The sequence below is a fragment of the Salvia splendens genome, chromosome 17 (genome assembly GCF_004379255.2).
Source record: "Salvia splendens isolate huo1 chromosome 17, SspV2, whole genome shotgun sequence".
NCBI classification, from domain to species: Eukaryota; Viridiplantae; Streptophyta; class Magnoliopsida; order Lamiales; family Lamiaceae; genus Salvia; species Salvia splendens.
Genome location: NC_056048.1, coordinates 20,996,812 through 21,015,197, shown reverse-complemented (window position 1 = coordinate 21,015,197; position 18,386 = coordinate 20,996,812). Strand labels below are relative to the sequence as shown.

Genomic DNA, 18,386 nt, shown 5'->3' with positions numbered 1-18,386 from the left:
TTCTCTCTTTTTTATTGTATTTAGGAATACATCTTCCTTTATTTGTATATCTTATTCTATTTAATTCACGCATGTTCTTTTTTGTTTTTTTATTAATGTTACTATACCTATAATAAATATTAAAATTGTATAATTCAATAGTATGCTTAATATGAAATGTTTCATTATAGTGGGTTGAGAGAAAATTGTATAATTCAATAGTCTGTTTGTTGTTGTTTATAATGTTTTTAATTGTTTATAATATTATTAATATTATTTTTAATTAATTCATATTCTTAAAAAAATATTTTTATATTATTTTTAATATATCTTTATTTTAATCTATTAAACTATATATATATCTTCATTATTTTTGAAAATCTTTTGTCCCGTGCATAGCACGGGTGGTAACACTAGTTAATTAATAATGTTATAGCGAAGAAACGATTTTACATAAATTAAACCTTATTTTGTTAATAAGTGGATAACGTTTTATTAAATATTTTAATTTCTCTTAGGTTTTGATAATGTATTACTATGAAAAGTAGTTAAAAAGTTAATAAACTTTTAATTTTTTCATTAGCCTATCAAATTTTATCGAGAATATTTTTTTCAACTATTAAGACTTATTTATAAAATAATTGAAACTAAGTGAAAAATGACAATCTAATTGTGAATATTAACAATGATATTTTTCGAACTATTAATAATAAACAAATTCTTCAGTTTTCGAACGCATAGAATTTAATTTTAGTCACTTCATGGAAATAAAAATTCCTATAATTTGAAATGTTTTATTCTTTTGATAATGCGCTTACTAGTTCTGTGTAATACTCTATAGTCTATTCGTCCCACAATAATAGTTATATTTTGTCACTTCAATTCATCCTACAAATAAAAGTTCTATTTCTCTTTTACCATAAATAATAAGTCGGAGGGAGTATGTATTTTAACATTGTAATTGTGACTTTTTTGTATGATCACGAAGTATCTTATTTTTTTCACATAGTGTATTCATTTTGTCCATGAAATATTATTAATATTTGTTAGTATTTCGGTCTATCCACAAAATAATGTCTATATTTGTTTTTTTTTCATTTTTGGTAAGTAGACTCCACTTTCTATTGACTCATTACACTCATATTCTATTATAAAATAAATAAGAGTATATAAAAGTGAGACTTGCATTCTACTAACTTCTCTATCCTTTTTTCTTTAAATATATCAAAACCTTCACCGAATCAAAGTGCGACTTTAAATCATAGACGAGGGGTATAGTATTAACTGAAAGAAATATACAGTAAAGCCCCTGCCAACATTTTTTTCTGTGTCCACCACTGACTACAACTACCCCGTACCACCTGTCATAAAAGAGTTTCTTGATAAGACGGCATCCAACTCTACTTCTTGGAGAAGTCTTGTGGAATGGGAAAAATGAATATCACGTCTCAGGGCATGCTGGTCAGTTTGTGGTGAACATGCTCAATAGGACATGCACGTGTAGGCTTTGGCCAATCAGTGGGATCCCTTGCGTGCATGCTGCAGCATCCATACTCAAGTGTAAACACCCTCTGATTGATAAGGCTCGTTTCATGCACCTGTTTTGGATCTAAATTCTATGTTTTCCATGATGCTAACGTATATTTATTAGTCCAGGTGCGTGAAATATCTGCCAGACCCAGGAACAAGTATAAATCACCAGGGCATAGAAGAAATGAACAAAAGAGTGAAGAAAAGTAGCGAAATCCTTATGGGCAGAAACGTCAAATCAAGAAGATCGTTACCTTAGGGATTGGAGCCAAAACTATAAATAGGAGAAGAAGAGAAGAAATAAAGAGAGCAAGTTATATAGAAAATTCCTTAGGTGTTTTGGCCCACTCTTCATTTCTCACTCTTAGCTCAACACGCATTTGGTTTTCATATGTGAAATCTGGGGTAGTGTAGTGTTGTTTTGGAAGTGTAACACCGTCCTGATAAGGGCGAAGAAACAATTTTACTTTTCTGCACGTACTTTCTCTCACCGACTTCCTTGCCGGAAGTTCGATGACTGTTTTGAGGCTACATCTGCAGTTTGATGCTTAATCTAGTTTCTATTTCCTATTTTCGCTCTGATTCTGATGCTTTACTGTTTATTTACTGATTTGGATGCTTTTCACAATTGAACGTTCGTTTGAAGCTGAGATCGGAGAGATCTAGTGGATTTGTTGGTTGTTGGCATGATTCGGAGTTAAATCGAGAGTTGGAGGTTATGGATCTGGTTTGTTGGAGTTGAATTTGTTAGATTTAGAGTAGATTTCATTTTTAATGTTTAAATCTGAGTACGTACTTTTGGATCTGCATGGATTTTTTTTATTATTGTTGATTTGCTTGACCTGGTAGATTAGATCTGGTGATATTTAGCTTAATCGTCTTGTTTAACGTTCGATTTGAAGTATGCTCTGTTCTACGCTCTGTTTTGTTCCAGTTCATGTTTGTTTGATGAAGAAGATGAAGGTAATCGGCAGTTAGAATCAGATCCGCTTTAGTTTGTTAGTTGCAGCTTTCTTGTCAGTAGCTATTTAGGGAAATCTGTTCTGTTACTTTTTTCTTATGCTCTATTGTCTAGCTGTTTTAGGAAACTTATTTTGCTTGACCCAAGAAATTTGGCGAATGATCTAAAGTTAATTTTCAATTTCAAATCATGATTGCAATTACATTTGAAGTACTTTCAGTTCTCTGGATCTAGTAGATAGAATAGATTAGTTTTAATGTCCGAGGTCTAGCAGTTAAAACTCACCCATCTCGTTGCGTGGCAGCAGCCGAACCCTCCAAAGTTCTCTTAATGCATTCCAAACCCTTCCATCCTCGTGGATTCGATCCCGACTTCCCTATACTAGTCAATAGTATAGAGGGTTGAGGTTTTGAAGCGGAATTGTTGTGACAATGACTGAATTCTGAGAGTTCATGATCTCCTAGACCTTGTGCTCTAGTAAATCCTCTGGACCTGAGAGTTTACTTTTACATAGCCACCGACACACACCACGCTTCAAATGGCGCTGTTGCCGGGGATGGATGGCGTTATTAGTGTTTGCATTTAGAGATTTTGGTGTATATAGTTTTAATTTGTTGTTTTCCTCTCTTTTCTTTTCAGTTTATGAGCAGAGGCACAAGGTCTGGACACTGGAATAGCTCATTTGGTTGGAAAGAAGCTCAAGCGAGTTGGCAGATCAAGAAAACAGTCTCCCCTGTTACTACCCGATCTGGGTTGACAATAGAAGATCCAGTCCAGTTGAGTTCGGAAAGTCACGAAGATCTAGCCCCACCAATCAAGGAAGAAGTCGAGTCGACTGTAGGCTCAGAAGAAGAAGGAGCCGTTAAAATGGAGGCTGAACCAGACAACGATTCCGAGATCGGCTCGTTGAACGCCCATCTGAACGGCGAGCAAGCCCAAGCCATAGTGATTACCCCAGCCCAAAGATTGATCAATATCAAGACTAATGTGTTGGCCGTAATGCCACACTTCTACGGCCGAAAGATAGAATGCCCTTATGTGTTTCTACACGAGTTCTGCAAGCTCTGCAGTATCCAGAAGAGGCCCCCAAACTCGACAGAAGAGGATTATAGGTTGCGAGCTCTCCCATTTGCGCTGAAGGGGGAGGCCAACACATGGATACTGAAGTTACCTGCCAATTCCATCAGCTCATGGGCAGACTTCAGGCTACTATTCGTGGATTATTTCTTTCCATCGAACAAGACCAATGCCATCAAGAAGGAGATTCTGGCGTGCAGACAGGACTATGAAGAGTCCTTGAGACAAGATTGCTCGATTCATGTCTCAACAATCGGATGTGCGAAGCAGAGGTTTACAACATTTTCTATGAAGGGGCGAATCCAGAATCCAAGGATTTACTAAACTCTTCGAGCGGGGGGAATTTCACAAAGAAACGAGTGAGTGAAGCCAGAGAGATCTTAGGAAGGCTGATCGATGCTAAGAAGGCGTATGACTCTCCTCGCACCATTCTTAAGAGGGCGAGTGTGGAAGCAGTGAGCGTGCAAAGTGAAGATCAGATGGACGCTAGGATGGATAAGCTGGAAAACATAATTCTGATCGCCTTAGGGAAGAACAATTCACCAGACCCAGCCGAGAAGATCAATCAAATACCAGGTCCAGAGGAGGGATACCCATGTTGTGGTTAACAAGGCGATGAAGAAATCCAAGCTCAGGCGAACGCAATGGGAAGCTGGAACCCGAATGGAAGTTGGAACCCATGCAAGCAAATGGATGCCCCCTGGAGGGATCACCCAAACTTCAGATGGTCCGACAAGGACCCAAATCTGCCACCCCAACAACAGAACTCCAACTATTCAAACCCTCGGGAGCGACAACCGAACTGGGTGGCCAGAAATCAAGAGGGGAACAATTGGGGCAGTCGGCAGTAAGGCTACCAATCTAATTGGGTAAATAGGAATCAGAATATCCCAGCCAACTCCTACGTGCCACCACACCAGAGAAACTACCAAAGCAATAACCAAAGCTCCCATTCCAACTACCAAGGATATCAAGGGCCGAGCCATCAGTACAACAACAATTCTGGAGGACAAGGAAACTTCCGTCAGAACTAAGGACATGGTCCGAACCATCCGCAAGGACCAAACACTAGTCAGCAGAACTCCAGGCAGCCGAAGAACCTAGACGATATGGTGAACGATTTGGTTAGCTCGCAACAACACATTCAGAACAACATGCAGTCCAACAATGACGTGGTGCATAGGCTGCAAGACGCTCAAGTTGAACAAAAGGCAGCCATGGACATGCTAGCAAAGCAGCTCTCCCAAATCGCGACTTCTTTGAGTGAGATGCGCGAAAACGAAGGAAGGATCCCTGCCTCAGTTAAGCCACTGGATAGGGCGAACATCAGTCAAATCACCCTCAGATCTGGACGAGGGTATGAAGGTCCGAAAATGTAGAAGGAAGAATGGTCCACTCCAACCCCACTAGAAACAAGGGAAGCCGAAACATGGGAAGTCAAAACAGTGGATGATGACAAGAGCAAAAACAGTGAAAAACCAATAACCCAAGAAGCTGACCAGCACTTCTCAGGCCCAGGAGTTGAGGTTGAGATAGAAGAAATCAGGAAAGAGACAGGAGAGTCTTCTGAGGAAGATATCAGCCACAAGGAGAAGCAAGTAAAACCCTTTCCTTACAGAGGGGGGCTGAAGAAGAAAATGGAGGATCCAGCGGACTTCATGGAAATTAACCTGCCGTTTCTCCAAGCTCTAAAGTTGCCCATCTTTAGCAAGTTATCAAAGAGTTTATCATCGGGAAGACCATACCCAGCGGCAAAATAGTGATTGGAGAAATTGTGTCGGTAGTGATTCAGAAGAGAAGAATGCCCTCCAAGCGTACTGACCCAGGTATGTTCACTTTCCCCATTTCAATTGGGAACATTAAAGTCGAGCATGCTATGTGCGACCTAGGTGCATCAATAAATGTTTTACCGCTTTCCCTCTATAAGAAACTAGAAGGAGTAAGAATGGTTGATACGAAAGTGGTAATTCAATTAGCTGATTGGTCGTGCATCAGTCCCGAGGGCGTGTTCGAGAATGTAATAGTCATGGTGCATGATTTTCTATACCCCGTTGATTTCCATGTTATTAAGATAAGCGAGTACCAGTCTGCTGAGTCTAGCGGAGTGCTTTTAAGAAGGCCATTTTTACGCATCGCTAAGACAATCATTGATGTTTTTGATGGAACTATTTGCTTAGATTATCATGGAGAGAAGTTTACTTTTAACATCGATGAAGCCATGAAAAAACCACTGGATATAGAAAATATGCATGTTGTAGATGTAATTAACCCCCTGGTCCAAGAATTTCTTGAGACATAATTGATGCAGGAACAGGTGGAAAATTCGGAGTTGAGTCACTCCATTGACAAGGAGGTGGCCAATTGGTGCGAGGCAATAAACACACTGAGAAAGACAGATGAAGAGTTAGTAGAAGCAATTCTGGAATTCTGTAAGAGTCCTGAATCTGCCAGGTCTAAGAGATCAGCCCACGCAACCAGTGTAGAAAATTTGCCTAAACCCGAAGGATTGCTCACCAAGGAGACGAAAAAGATCAATTACCTCAGGAGATAAGTTCAACAAGGAAGGAACTGAAGACATTGCCCCCAGGCCTAAGGTATGCTTATTTGGAGGAGAACGAGATGTTCCCGGTGATCGTTAACAGCAATCTGACCGAGGAGCAAGAACCGGAATTACTGGAAGTCCTCAGGAGGAACAAGAAGTCCATAGGATGGACTCTGTCAGACCTGGTGGGAATTAGTCCTGTACTCTGCATGCACCATATCCGCTTGGAGGAAGGAGCGAAACCCCACCGAGATCCACAGAGGAAGTTGAACCTGAATATGAGGGAAGAAGTCTTGAAAGAAGTGTTGAAACTACTGTCATTAGGAATCATCTACTCGATCCCAGATAGTAAATGGGTGAGCCCAGTCCATATGGTACCGAAGAAGTCAGGAATCTAAGTGGTGACAAATGAGAAAAATGAGTTGGTACCGACAAGATTAGTAACCGGTTGGCGGATGTACATCGACTACCGGAAGTTGAAAGAGGCCACACGGAAGGACCATTTTCCGTTGCCATTTATAGACCAAATGTTGGAAAGGTTAGCAGGCAAGAAGTTTTTCTGTTTTCTGGACGGATACAGTGGATACTTCCAGATTTACGTCAATCCGGAAGATCAGGAGAAGACAACTTTCACGTGCCCATTTGGGACGTATACATATAGAAGGATGCCATTTGGTTTATGTAATGCGCCAGACACTTTTCAGAGGTGCATGATGAGTATTTTCTCAGACCTGTTGGAGGAATGTATCAAAATTTTTATGGATGACTTCACGGTCTATGGGAATTCCTTCGAGACCAGCCTCGCCAACTTGGATCTTGTATTACAAAGGTGCAGAGAGAAAATTTTGTTACTGAATTTTGAGAAGTGTCGTTTTATGGTACAGGAGGGAATTGCTCTGGGCCACATTGTCTCGGAAAAGGGTATTCAGGTGGATAAGGCAAAGGTATACGTAATCTCAAGGCTTCCGTATCCTACAAATCAGAAGGAAATCAGGGGATTTCTAGGCCACGCAGGATTCTACCGAAGGTTCATCAAGGATTTTGCAAAGATCGCACAGCCACTGACCCGCCTCCTGCAGAATGACATAGACTTCAACTTTGACGAGGCATGTCAAGGGGCCTTCCAACTTCTAAAAGAAAGGCTTGTATCAGCCCCTATTATCAGAGCTCCAGACTGGAATTACCCCTTTGAGGTAACGTGTGATGCTAGTGATTACGCGGTCGGAGCAGTCTTAGGTCAAAGAATTGAAGGGAAGAGCTATGTGATTTTCTATGCATCGAAGACCCTAAATCAAGCCCAGAAAAATTATGACACCACGGAAATAGAGATGCTAGTTGTCATGTACTCCTTTGAGAAGTTCTGACCGTACTTACTTGGGTCAAGGGTAACAGTATTCACTGATCACGCAACAATAAAGTATCTACTTGCAAAGGAGTCCAAACCAAGACTGATCCGATGGGTGTTATTACTTCAAGAGTTCGACTGGGAAGTAAAAGACAAGAAGGGGACCGAGAACAAGGTAGCTGACTATCTAAGCAGGATTTTTCAAGGAGACACAAATGAAGCGATACCGGATGCATTTCCGGAGGAGCATCTGTGCTATACAGGGGAAACCTCGCATCCTATCCAATGGGATAAAGTAATGGCAGTAACTGGGCCAGGAGTTGCAGACAAAGGGGAATATCGGCTCAATACGGAGCCATGGTTTGCGGACTTAGCAAACTACTTAATCACAGGAGAGCTGCCCAGTACCCCAGAGATTTCCCGGGCCCAAAGGATGAAAATCAAAAGCGAGGCCAAGTACTACTTCTGGGACGATCCGTATCTGTTGAGAATGGGATCCGACCAAGTAATTAGGAGATGCATTCCAGAATGGTAACAAAGAGACGTACTGGACCACTGCCATGCATTAGCATGCAGTGGATATTTTGGTCCGAGGAAGACTGCTCGGAAGGTTCTAGATAGCTTATTCTATTGGCCAACATTGAACAAAGATGCTTATGAGTACTGCCAGAGTTGTAACTGATGCCAGCAGACCGGGGGAATTTCCACTCGTGATGAGATGCCCCAGATTCCAGTAATTGTCTGCGAGGTGTTCGATGTCTGGGGAATGGACTTCATGGGACCATTCTCGTCTTCCTACGGTAACTCCTACATACTGGTAGCAGTGGATTATGTATCGAAATGGATAGAAGCTAATGCAACTGCCACATGTGAGGCGAAGGAGGTCACAAGGTTCCTCAAGGCGAATATTTTTAGTAGATATGGGGTGCCAAGGGCGGTCATTTCCGACCGAGGAACGCATTTCTACAACCGAACCATGGAAGCCCTTATGAAAAAATACGGAGGACATCACCGACTCTCTACTCCGTATCATCCACAGAGCAACGGACAAGCAGAAATTTCTTACAGAGAGATCAAAGGGATTCTGGAGAAGACCGTTAACCCGTCAAGGAGGATTGGAGCAAAAGGTTGGACGATTCACTCTGGGCCTATCGAACCGCGTTCAAGACCCCCAATGGAATGTCACCATATAGGCTCGTGTTCGGCAAGATGTGTCATCTTCCAGTTGGGATAGAGCACAAAGCTTACTGGGCGGTCAGAGAGATGAATATGAAGCCCTAGGCCTGTGAAGAGGAAAGGAAGCTCCAACTGCAAGTACTGGAGGAGTTGAGGCTTGAGTCATACAATGCTGCGATGTGGTACAAGGAGAAAACTAAGTTGTGGCACGACAAGAACCTCCGGGTGAAGGAATTGCAGGTTGGCCAGAAAGTGCTCTTGTTTCAGTCAAGGTTAAAGTTGATGCCCGGGAAAGTGAAGTCAAAATGGACCGGACCCTACACAATCGTGAGCCTCAGTGCCAATGGAGCTGTGGAAATTCAGGGAAGCACTCCTAACTCTATACCTTTCCTAGTTAATGGTCATAGAATCAAGGTGTTTAGGGATAGTTCAGAGTTGTATGTGGTGGAAGAAGTTCCACTGCGCATGCTCCCCACTATCACCTAATTGGTCTGAAGGTTTAGGTATTCTTCGGGAATTCTTGTGTCAGGTAGGTGAGCATGGAGTTTTGAAAATTTTGAATACTGAACCCATCTTCCCAAGAATACTTAAACGGATTTATGTAAATAATGTGAATATGTTTTCTTTATGTTTTCTTATAAAAATCCAAACAAAGAAAAAAATTGAACCCAAAAATATTTTTGAAATACCGAACAAACCCTAGAAAGTCATTTGGACGTCAAAATGTTTCTGATTTAATTCTCTTTAACCTGGAAGTTCGGTGTTTCGTTCTTTTAGTTAAGTTTTTTTTAAGTGTTGCGAATGAGAGGATATGCTTTAATTTGGCAGTTAAAAGAGAAGGAGAAATTTGCTGATGAAAAAAAAGGAGGGAATTTTCAAATTTGAAATTCAAAATTCGAATCTTGCAGCAGGGAAGCGTACAGTTGTTTACATTACCATGCAATCGTCCCCCTACCTTTTCCTATTTTCCTTTTTATTTTCTTGCTTATTCTCTTTATTTCTCAAATTTAATTTCCCTCGCCTTATTAAAATTTTCCCCTCACAATCATTCCTCTCACACTCACACTTTCATTTTCGAAATCCTAACCTCACAATTCCTAACTTTCTTTGTGTAAGCTTTCGGTGGTGCCGCCACCATTTGTCTCAGACTTCTGACATCAATGCCATGGAGTCTCAGCCGCCTAAGCAAAGTGCACGAAGAAAGAATCCCCAACCTGCCAAATCCAAAACCGGTGGAGCCGCGGCGAAACTACCATTGAACCCATCCTCAAGAAAGCTATCTTCGTCCCAATCCAAAGATACAAAACCCCCAACCATACAGGCACACTCAGGGCCGATGATATCATCTGACCCGCCTACCGCATCTACCGTTGCCACTACAGGGCCTGATCAAGAGCAGATTATGCTTGACTTTTTGCAAAAATTTGGCCGGGGCATAAAAGCAAGTGTAATCTACGATCGCTTAGCGGAAGCATGCAGGGGAGAAGAGACCGACTTAACCCCACCTGCGACTTCATCACATCAGCCTACTCCCCACGACCCATCCACAACCCATCTTGTGCCTTCCGCCAATGGAATCAACCACAAATCGACAGAATCTCAAACCCTAGCTGCAGGGCTCTCTTCCTCAACAGTCCACGTCGACACCTAGGCAGTGACACTTACCGCTCCCCCAGATCTGACACATGATGTGAGGAAAGGTAATCAGGAGGTAGAGGAAGGAGGAGAGTCGGGTGTGGAAGGAGACAAGGAAGAAAAAGCTGAAATAGAAGGAGAGGGTGTTGATCGGGTAGAGGGTGAAGAGCAGGATGAGAGTGGAAATGAGGGAGGTGATATTGCGGCAAGTGTTGAAGAGAGTAACGAGGAAGAAAAAAGTGAAGAGGTTGAGGCTGATAGCGAAGATGAGGGAGAGACTCTGGGAGAAGGTGACTTTGTGGAAGAAGACGCACCAGTTGACAAGAGTGAGCCGGATAGCGAAGAGACACCAGTGGATGAACGAGCAGTGAGAAGGATGACCCGGCGAAGTAGGTAGGTAGAGGAACTAGTAGCGGCCACGGGGCCGAGAAAGTTGAAATTTGACTCCTCAGTAGATGAGGAGGAAGCAGACGAGGGGAAGCGGAGGAAGAGCGCTACGCTACTGAGCGTAAGCAAAATGGGAAGCATACTGCAAGGCCCAATACTAAGAAACCGAAGAACGCTACGTCCACAGCGGAGATTAACGAACCTACCCAGGAGCCCATTCGATTGCCATTCACCAAGACAGCTGAAGGCTTAGAGGAAGACAGCGTTGAGGAGGTGGAAGCAGAGGATAACCAGCCTGTAGAATCCGTATAAGAAAGAACAGAAGTGCTGGTCACGAAAAAGCTTTTGGAAGACATGGCCCGCTTCCGTGACCCCAAGAATGTTCAGACATACACAGAATGAGGGGCGAAAGGGAAGCTGGCCAAGTTAGGAAAATGCTACCATTCGGAGTCCTTCCAAGAGATGGAGTCAGAAGAAGAATTTCTCTCCTACATAGGCGCCATTGGATTCGACTGGTTGCTAAATCATAGCACAATGGAGCTGTCGGTTGCACCGGCCAAGGAATTTTTCACCTCTTTCAAGTTCAAGTCCTCCACAGACATTAGCACGACTCAATCTCCTTCCGCCTGTTCAACGAGGAGACGACGATGAGTATAAGGGAATGGTCTCTAAGAATGGCGCTGCTTACCATGGAGGAAGATATAGGAGGCTGCTGGGACAAGAGGCAGATCGGGCCCCCAAGGAAGACTCTCGGGTTCGACACACAACAGGCTTGGGAGCTTATCACACATAAACGCGGAGGGCACTTCAAGACTAGCGTCTCAAGGGGAGTCCACATCACAAACCACCTTCTCCGCTTCGCCCAGATTTTTATTGGCTACAACTTTATCGGGTAGGTAAGCTCCACCCTCACTACACCTGAGCTCTACTTCACTTGGTGCATGCTGATGGGTGTAAAGGTTCACCTTGGGTATTGGCTAGCCCAAGCATGCCATCTGATGACCACCCACACGTCTCGCCATCTCTATATCTGCCATCTACTGGGTCCTTACCTGCAACGGAATGTGACAATGAAGATGGCTAAGTCTGTCCCTACCCTCGGGATGTGCGATCCCCCTGAACAGTTCAACGTGGATTTCTTTTTCAATAAGGGGCTCTTGCATACGGTAGATGGCGAGGTCTACTTTTACGAGCTAGGTAAGGCTGAAGGACTAGTGAAAGCGGAGGGAAGTCCGGGGACGGACGCAACCACGCTAGAATTGAAGAAAGAGAGAGGGAGCATGAGGAATGAGATAGGGGAAATTAAGAGTGAGATGGCTACTCTATCCTCTGTCGTCCTGGACCTAAAGGAGTCGTTGGGAACACACACTGATAAGATGACCGAGGCCCTGGCCTTGATGATGAGGATGGTAACCTTTGTACAGCAGAGGACTTCTCCACCCCAGCAATGCACTCCCACATGATCCAGCCGACCCTTTCCCCCAAGTGTTTCCCCACTGAAGTCAGTCTCAGCTTCCCAAGCAGTCGTACCAGGAAAGAAGAGGAAAGAATCCACAACAACAACCACCAATGTTCAAGTCAGGAAAGAAATCCCGAGGCCAACTCAGCAAACGGCCAGGAAGGAGGATGCACCACCACCACACCCCATGAAAGCCCGGAAGCCTGGTCCCCATGGGGACCAGGGTCAGAATTGATCTACCCCCCAGTAAACCAAGTAAATTTTACCTTCAGTTTTAGTTTTTACTTTTAGTTTTGTGTAGTAGTATGCATGCTAGGTTCTTACTGTTCTTCTATCTTCTCCCACTTAGGCTATGGCTTGGCCTAAGTGTGAGGAGTTTATGTGCTTAGCATGTATTGTTTTCTGTGTTTCTTGTGTAACTCTTCCCACTTAGTCCATGGCTTGGCCTAAGTGTGAGGAGGTTGTTTTGTATATGTTTTTTGTGTTCTTACCTTCTTACACTTAGCCCAATTCTTGGTCTAAGTGTGAGAAGTTTGTATTTTTCTTATGTTTATTTTCTCTGTTTTGTTGTCGCCACTAACTGCTCTGTTTTCCACCTCATTGGGATTGCTTGGGGACAAGCATGAATGATGTGGGAGGGGGGAGAGTCAGTTAGTGCAGTCAGTGTCAAGCATGTAAATACTCTGTTAGGTCTAAGGGTAAGTAGAAAGTTTTTATGTAAATACTCTGTTAGGTCTAAAAGTCAGTAGAAAGTTTTTTTTTAGGTTCTGTGTTTATGCATAACTAGTTAAATAAATAGCAAAATCCGCTTAGGGAGAGTAATTGAAAAGAGAATACATGCCAATTTGTGAATCATTTTCCCTTAATAAATCAAAGTCAGTTGGATGAAGTGAGAACGATAGAAAATGTCTTAATTTGAGACTAACTGTGAAGCCCTCTTAAAAGTGAGTTATAGGCCTAGAGTAGAACACTTTCTACTAAACACATTGAAAACAATAGAGTGGCTGCCATTGATGCTAAAAGAAAAGTGACACGGGTAGTGAGGACTAAAGGCATTAGGGATAACCATTTGAGCTCAATTCTTTCGAACTTGTTGAACCTGCCTCATTGGAAAGACACCCCTTAGTGAACTCTTTGGGTCGGTACTCGATTGTGGCCAATTTTCTTTGGAACCTCTAAGCCTTCATGCCATGTGAACAAGGGGGCATGGATGGAATAGCTCGATGGTAGGAGTAGAAAATAGATTGAGAAACAAGGGAAGTTATGAAAAAGTTAGAGAAATAGACGGGCAAGAAAAAAATTGTAACTTGACCCAAGGAAAATTGGTTGAAATATGGGCAGAAAAAATATATATATACATATCATCAGGCCCAGGAAAAGAAAAAGTTAGAAAATAAAATGGGCAGGAACAGTTGTAACCTGATCCAAGAAAATAAAAATTATATGGCCCAGTGAAAATAAAGTAGGGAAAATAAGTCCAATTAGCCAGGGAACATCTCCAAAATACTGGGAAAGATAAAATCATATACGGGAGGTTGTTACCAAGTTTTGCCCCTAAGTTCACATGTCTGTATCATGTTTTACTTATACCTTTTGAACTTAGAACCCTAGGATTCTCACCGATATACACTGTAACCCCTTAGCCCCATTATAACCCAATGAAAGACCTTAAGGAACTAATCTGTGACATCCGATCTTAAGGTATCAATGGCAGGGCAAAATAAAGAGTGAATAATCCTAACATCCCTGGTGAGGAATGAGCGATCGAGTGAATCCAACAGATGGTGAAAACTAAGGCTATCTTGACAAACTGACAGCTTGACTAGATAGACGAAGGGATGAGGAAGAATCTGAGGCCGTAGGATACTTGGATTGACCTTAAACTTGTGGGGATGGCTGCTAGGAAAAAAAATACCAATTTATGCATTTTTGTGTTTTTTTCTTTGTCTTGTTGTTTTCTGTATGTTTGTTCGTGACTGTTTTCGTTGTCAAAGACTTTTTGTATCTAGGTCTAGGAGTTTGTTTTTGTTTTCTTTTCTTAGGGTCGGTTAAAAGGGGAACATGCAGTGAAACTTGCCTTATTTCTTTTTCTTGTCTTTCATACTTGAGGACAAGTATGGTTTAAGTGTGAACAGTTTGATAAGGCTCGTTTCATGCATCCGTTTTGGATCTAAATTCTATGTTTTCCATGATGCTAACGTATATTTATAAGTCCAGGTGCGTGAAATATCTGCCAGGCCCAGGAACAAGTATAAATCACCAGGGCAGAGAAGAAAGGAGCAAAAGAGTGAAGAAAAGTAGCGAAATCCTTAAGGGCAGAAACGTCAAATCAAGAAGATCGTTACCCTAGGGATAAGAGCCACAACTATAAATAGGAGAAGAAGAGAAGAAAGAAAGAGAGGGAGTTAGTGGCGGTCTTGCGATTGCGACTTTCTCTTTTTTTATTCAATTTATATGGAAGAGATAACTGAACCGGATGAATCAGTTAGAAAATGTCGTTGCCACTTGATCAAGTTGATCTATCTTTCGCACGCCACCAATGTAATTTATAAACTCCCAATCTCTCACTACTTTAACAGTAAAGCGGTAAGTTCGGGGTCGATCTCGTTGCCACTTGATAAAACCGATCAAGTAGCGTAAATTTTACCCCTAAACCGATGCATGAAATGAGCCTTATCAGTTAGATACAAAATTCGTTAGGTGTTTCGGCTCACTCTTCATTTCTCACTCTTAGCTCAACACGCATTTGGTTTTCATATGGGAAATCCAAGGTTGTGTGGTGTTGTTTTGGAAGTGTAAGACCATCCTGATAAGGGCGAAGAAACAATTTTACTTTTCCCCACGTACTTTCTCTCGCCGACTTCCTTGCCGGAAGTTCGGCGACTGTTTTGAGGCTACATCTGCAGGTTGATGCTTAATCTAGTTTCTATTTCCTGTTTTCACTCTGATTCTGATGCTTTACTGTTTATTTACTGATTTAGATGCTTTTTCGCAATTGAACAGTCGTTTGAAGCTGAGATCGGAGAGATCTAGTGGATTTGTTGGTTGTTGGCTTGATTCGGAGTTAAATCGGGAGTTGGAGGTTATGGATCTGGTTTGTTGGAGTTGAATCGTTAGATCTAGAGTAGATTTCATTATTAATGTTTAAATCTGAGTAGGTACTTTTGGATCTGCATGGAATTTTCTGTTATTGTTGATTTGCTTGTCCTGGTAGATTAGATCTGGTGATATTTAGCTTAATCGCCATGTTTAACGTTCGATTTGAAGTGTGCTCTGTTCTACGCTCTGTTTTGTTCCAGTTCATGTTTGTTTGATGAAGAAGATGAAGGTAATCGAGAGTTAGAATCAGATCCGCTTTAGTTTGTTAGTTGCAGCATTCTTGTCAATAGCTATTTAGGGAAATATGTTCTGTTACTTTTCTTATGCTCTGTTGTCTAGCTGTTTTAGGAAACTTATTTTGCTTGACCCAATAAATTCGGCGAATGATCTAAAGTTAATTTTCAATTTCAAATCATGATTGCAATTACATTTGAAGTACTTTCAGTTCTCTGGATCTAGTAGATAGAATAGATTAGTTTTAATGTCCCAGGTCTAGCAGTTAAAACTCAACCATCTCGTTGCGTGGCAGCAGCCAAACCCTCAAAAGTTCTCTTAATGCATTCCAAACCCTTCTGTCCTTGTGGATTCGATCCCGACTTCCCTATACTAGCCAATAGTATAGAGGGTTGAGGTTTTGAAGCTGGATTGTTGTGACAACGACTGAATTCTGAGAGTTCATGATCTCCTAGACCCTGTGCTCTAGTGAATCCTCTGGACCTGAGAGTTTACTTTTACATAGCAGCAATGATCACCGACACACACCACGCTTCACATGTCTTGTACCCTATCAATGGTATGAAAAACTGGTCTAGGTCTTCCGAGGTTGGTTTTGAGCTGGACCCTCCAAACACAAAAATGCAACGTGGGCACCCAAGGAAACTGAGGAGAGAACAGCCTCAGGTAACACATCCTTTTCAGATTATATGTATCACATATGTGGTGTTCGACATTGACTACGAATGCAAGTTTGATTTGCTGACAGGTACGTCTTCATGAGAATGGAGTTGAATCGCTACAGCGAACCGCAGTGCTCTGATGCGGTCGGTGTAGACAAATTGGGCATAATAGGCGGACTTCTCAGAACGACCCTTCAGTACCCAACAGCCAACGTAGTCAAGCAAGTGCTCATGGGAGTTAGGAGCCAGACGCGCAGAGGGATCGAACTCCTCGCCCTACTACGGAGTCAACTGCTGGGCCGAGCCGTGCTACTTCGTCGTCAACCCATGTTCGGAAAGCTCAGAGATGTGGTCGTCGCAAGACAACGGATTGAATTGGCCGTCTATATGAAACTGTAATTTTTGTGAATGACATTGCAAATCTTGAAACTTAATGATTTTTTGTTATAAATCACATACAGTCTTCGTTTCTAGCATTTACTATTTGGGTTGCAACTCCTTTTTGTTTGGTTTTGCCCATGGACTAGTAAAAGGATGTGCAGACTGATGATGATTTTGTTATGTGTAGGATTGCATACATAACTTAGGAGTACCCCATATGTACTTAAACCTTCTTCTGCTAAAACTGATATTATTTTGTGGCATCCCCTATGGCTCAGATTACTATTTGCATGAAGTATGATATTATTTTGTGTAGTAGTTTTTGCCATCTTCTGATATTACTATTAGTACACAATATGATATTATTTTCTGAATTAAATGTGATATGTAGTATCCGTAGCCAATCCCTTTTGGTATGCATTTATTAGGAGTACCCTGTAAGTACTTAAACCTTCTACTAAAACTGATATTATTGCAAATATGATATTAGTTTCGTATGACATGTGATATTTCGATCAATAGCCAATATGATATTATTTTCGTATACTACATCTGATATTATTTCCTATACAACACGAATGTATCGGTCTTTAAGACGCATTGAAATCATTCATCTTCCAACTTCCAACTTCAACTTCCAACTAACTCATTTAATGATATATTATCAACCAATGTAAATACCTGCACAACCAAAATACATACGCCTAAATACAAAAAAATGGAAAAAAGCAAAAATCCAAACCTAGACGTTGGTGGAAATTTTTCTAAGGAAAAGTTGAGAAGAATCTTTGCAAGATTAAAGCAACCCAAAATGCAAACGAAACGAAGCCGTCACCATCCCAAACTGAATTTTGTTTCTCAACACAGGTCTCAGAAACTGTCGCCAATGTCCCACTTATCTTAAGCTCAACTATTACAGCGAAGTCGAACAATCAACACCCATTCGAATGGGCAAAGGAATGGGAACAATGGGTGGAAGATGTCGAAGAAGATCCATTCGAGTAGATGTCCAGCAACATCTATTTAAGTAGGATGTTCAACATGATCCGTTTCAGTAGCTACTATATTATTATTAGGTACGATTAGTTTTATTTCTAGATTTCGTATATTACCACACGTCGGACCTTTCGAATGAAAATGCCCATTTCATACTTCTACTTCCGAAAATTTTCATATTCTACAAAAATTTTCAAAATCATTTTTCAATCAAAATTCAAACTTCATAAAATTCAAACTTCATAAAATTCATACTTACACCTTAGAAACACATAATCAAATTAAATTCATGCGAATCAAAATTTTCCCCAAAACTCACGTACTGCAATCTAGTTATCAAACCTACTTGCTCAAACCCACGATAATGGCTACTGATACGCTCGGATTTTGCACAGTTTTAAGGCCATTATTTGGTTCGTTTTGAGTGTCAAAGTTGTTGGGGTTTGGTGCCCCTTGCACAGCGGAAGTCATGCATAAACAAATAAATCAGATCTATAGATCTATTTGACCGATTATAGGATCAATTAACCACATATTAAACACAAAATTGCATACAAAAACTCACATAAATCATGCTTAAGAAATTAAAACCTTAATTCATGATATTCTACGAAATAGAATTACCGAACAGATTCTCTGAAGAATCGACGATTGGTTGCGCCTTCTCCACGTGATATTCTTTGTACTCAACCACGAATCTTCTAATCTGTATCCCAAACTCAGAATCTAACCTTTGGGTGGGCAAATCTTGTCAGGATCAAAAGGACTTGATTAGAGAATAAGATAGATTTTCAGTTCTGGAAAGAACTGAAAAACACGTTCACTCTCTAATGAGGAGAACGAAATTTTGTGATTAATTATTAATTAATCTTCTTTCTAATCTCCTTTTATATAGAGTTATGATTGTCCAGATTAGAGATCCA

General features: G+C 41.4%; 1 protein-coding gene across 1 annotated transcript; it reads left to right on the top strand.

The window, feature by feature from the left end:
* Positions 1 to 4,656: 4,656 nt before the first annotated feature.
* LOC121774451 lies at positions 4,657 to 6,098 on the top strand. The gene is made up of 4 exons (XM_042171324.1): positions 4,657 to 4,912; positions 4,958 to 5,145; positions 5,256 to 5,699; positions 5,856 to 6,098. The coding sequence occupies exons 1-4, from the start codon at positions 4,657 to 4,659 to the stop codon at positions 6,096 to 6,098; spliced, it is 1,131 nt and encodes a 376-aa protein (XP_042027258.1).
* Positions 6,099 to 18,386: the final 12,288 nt, after the last annotated feature.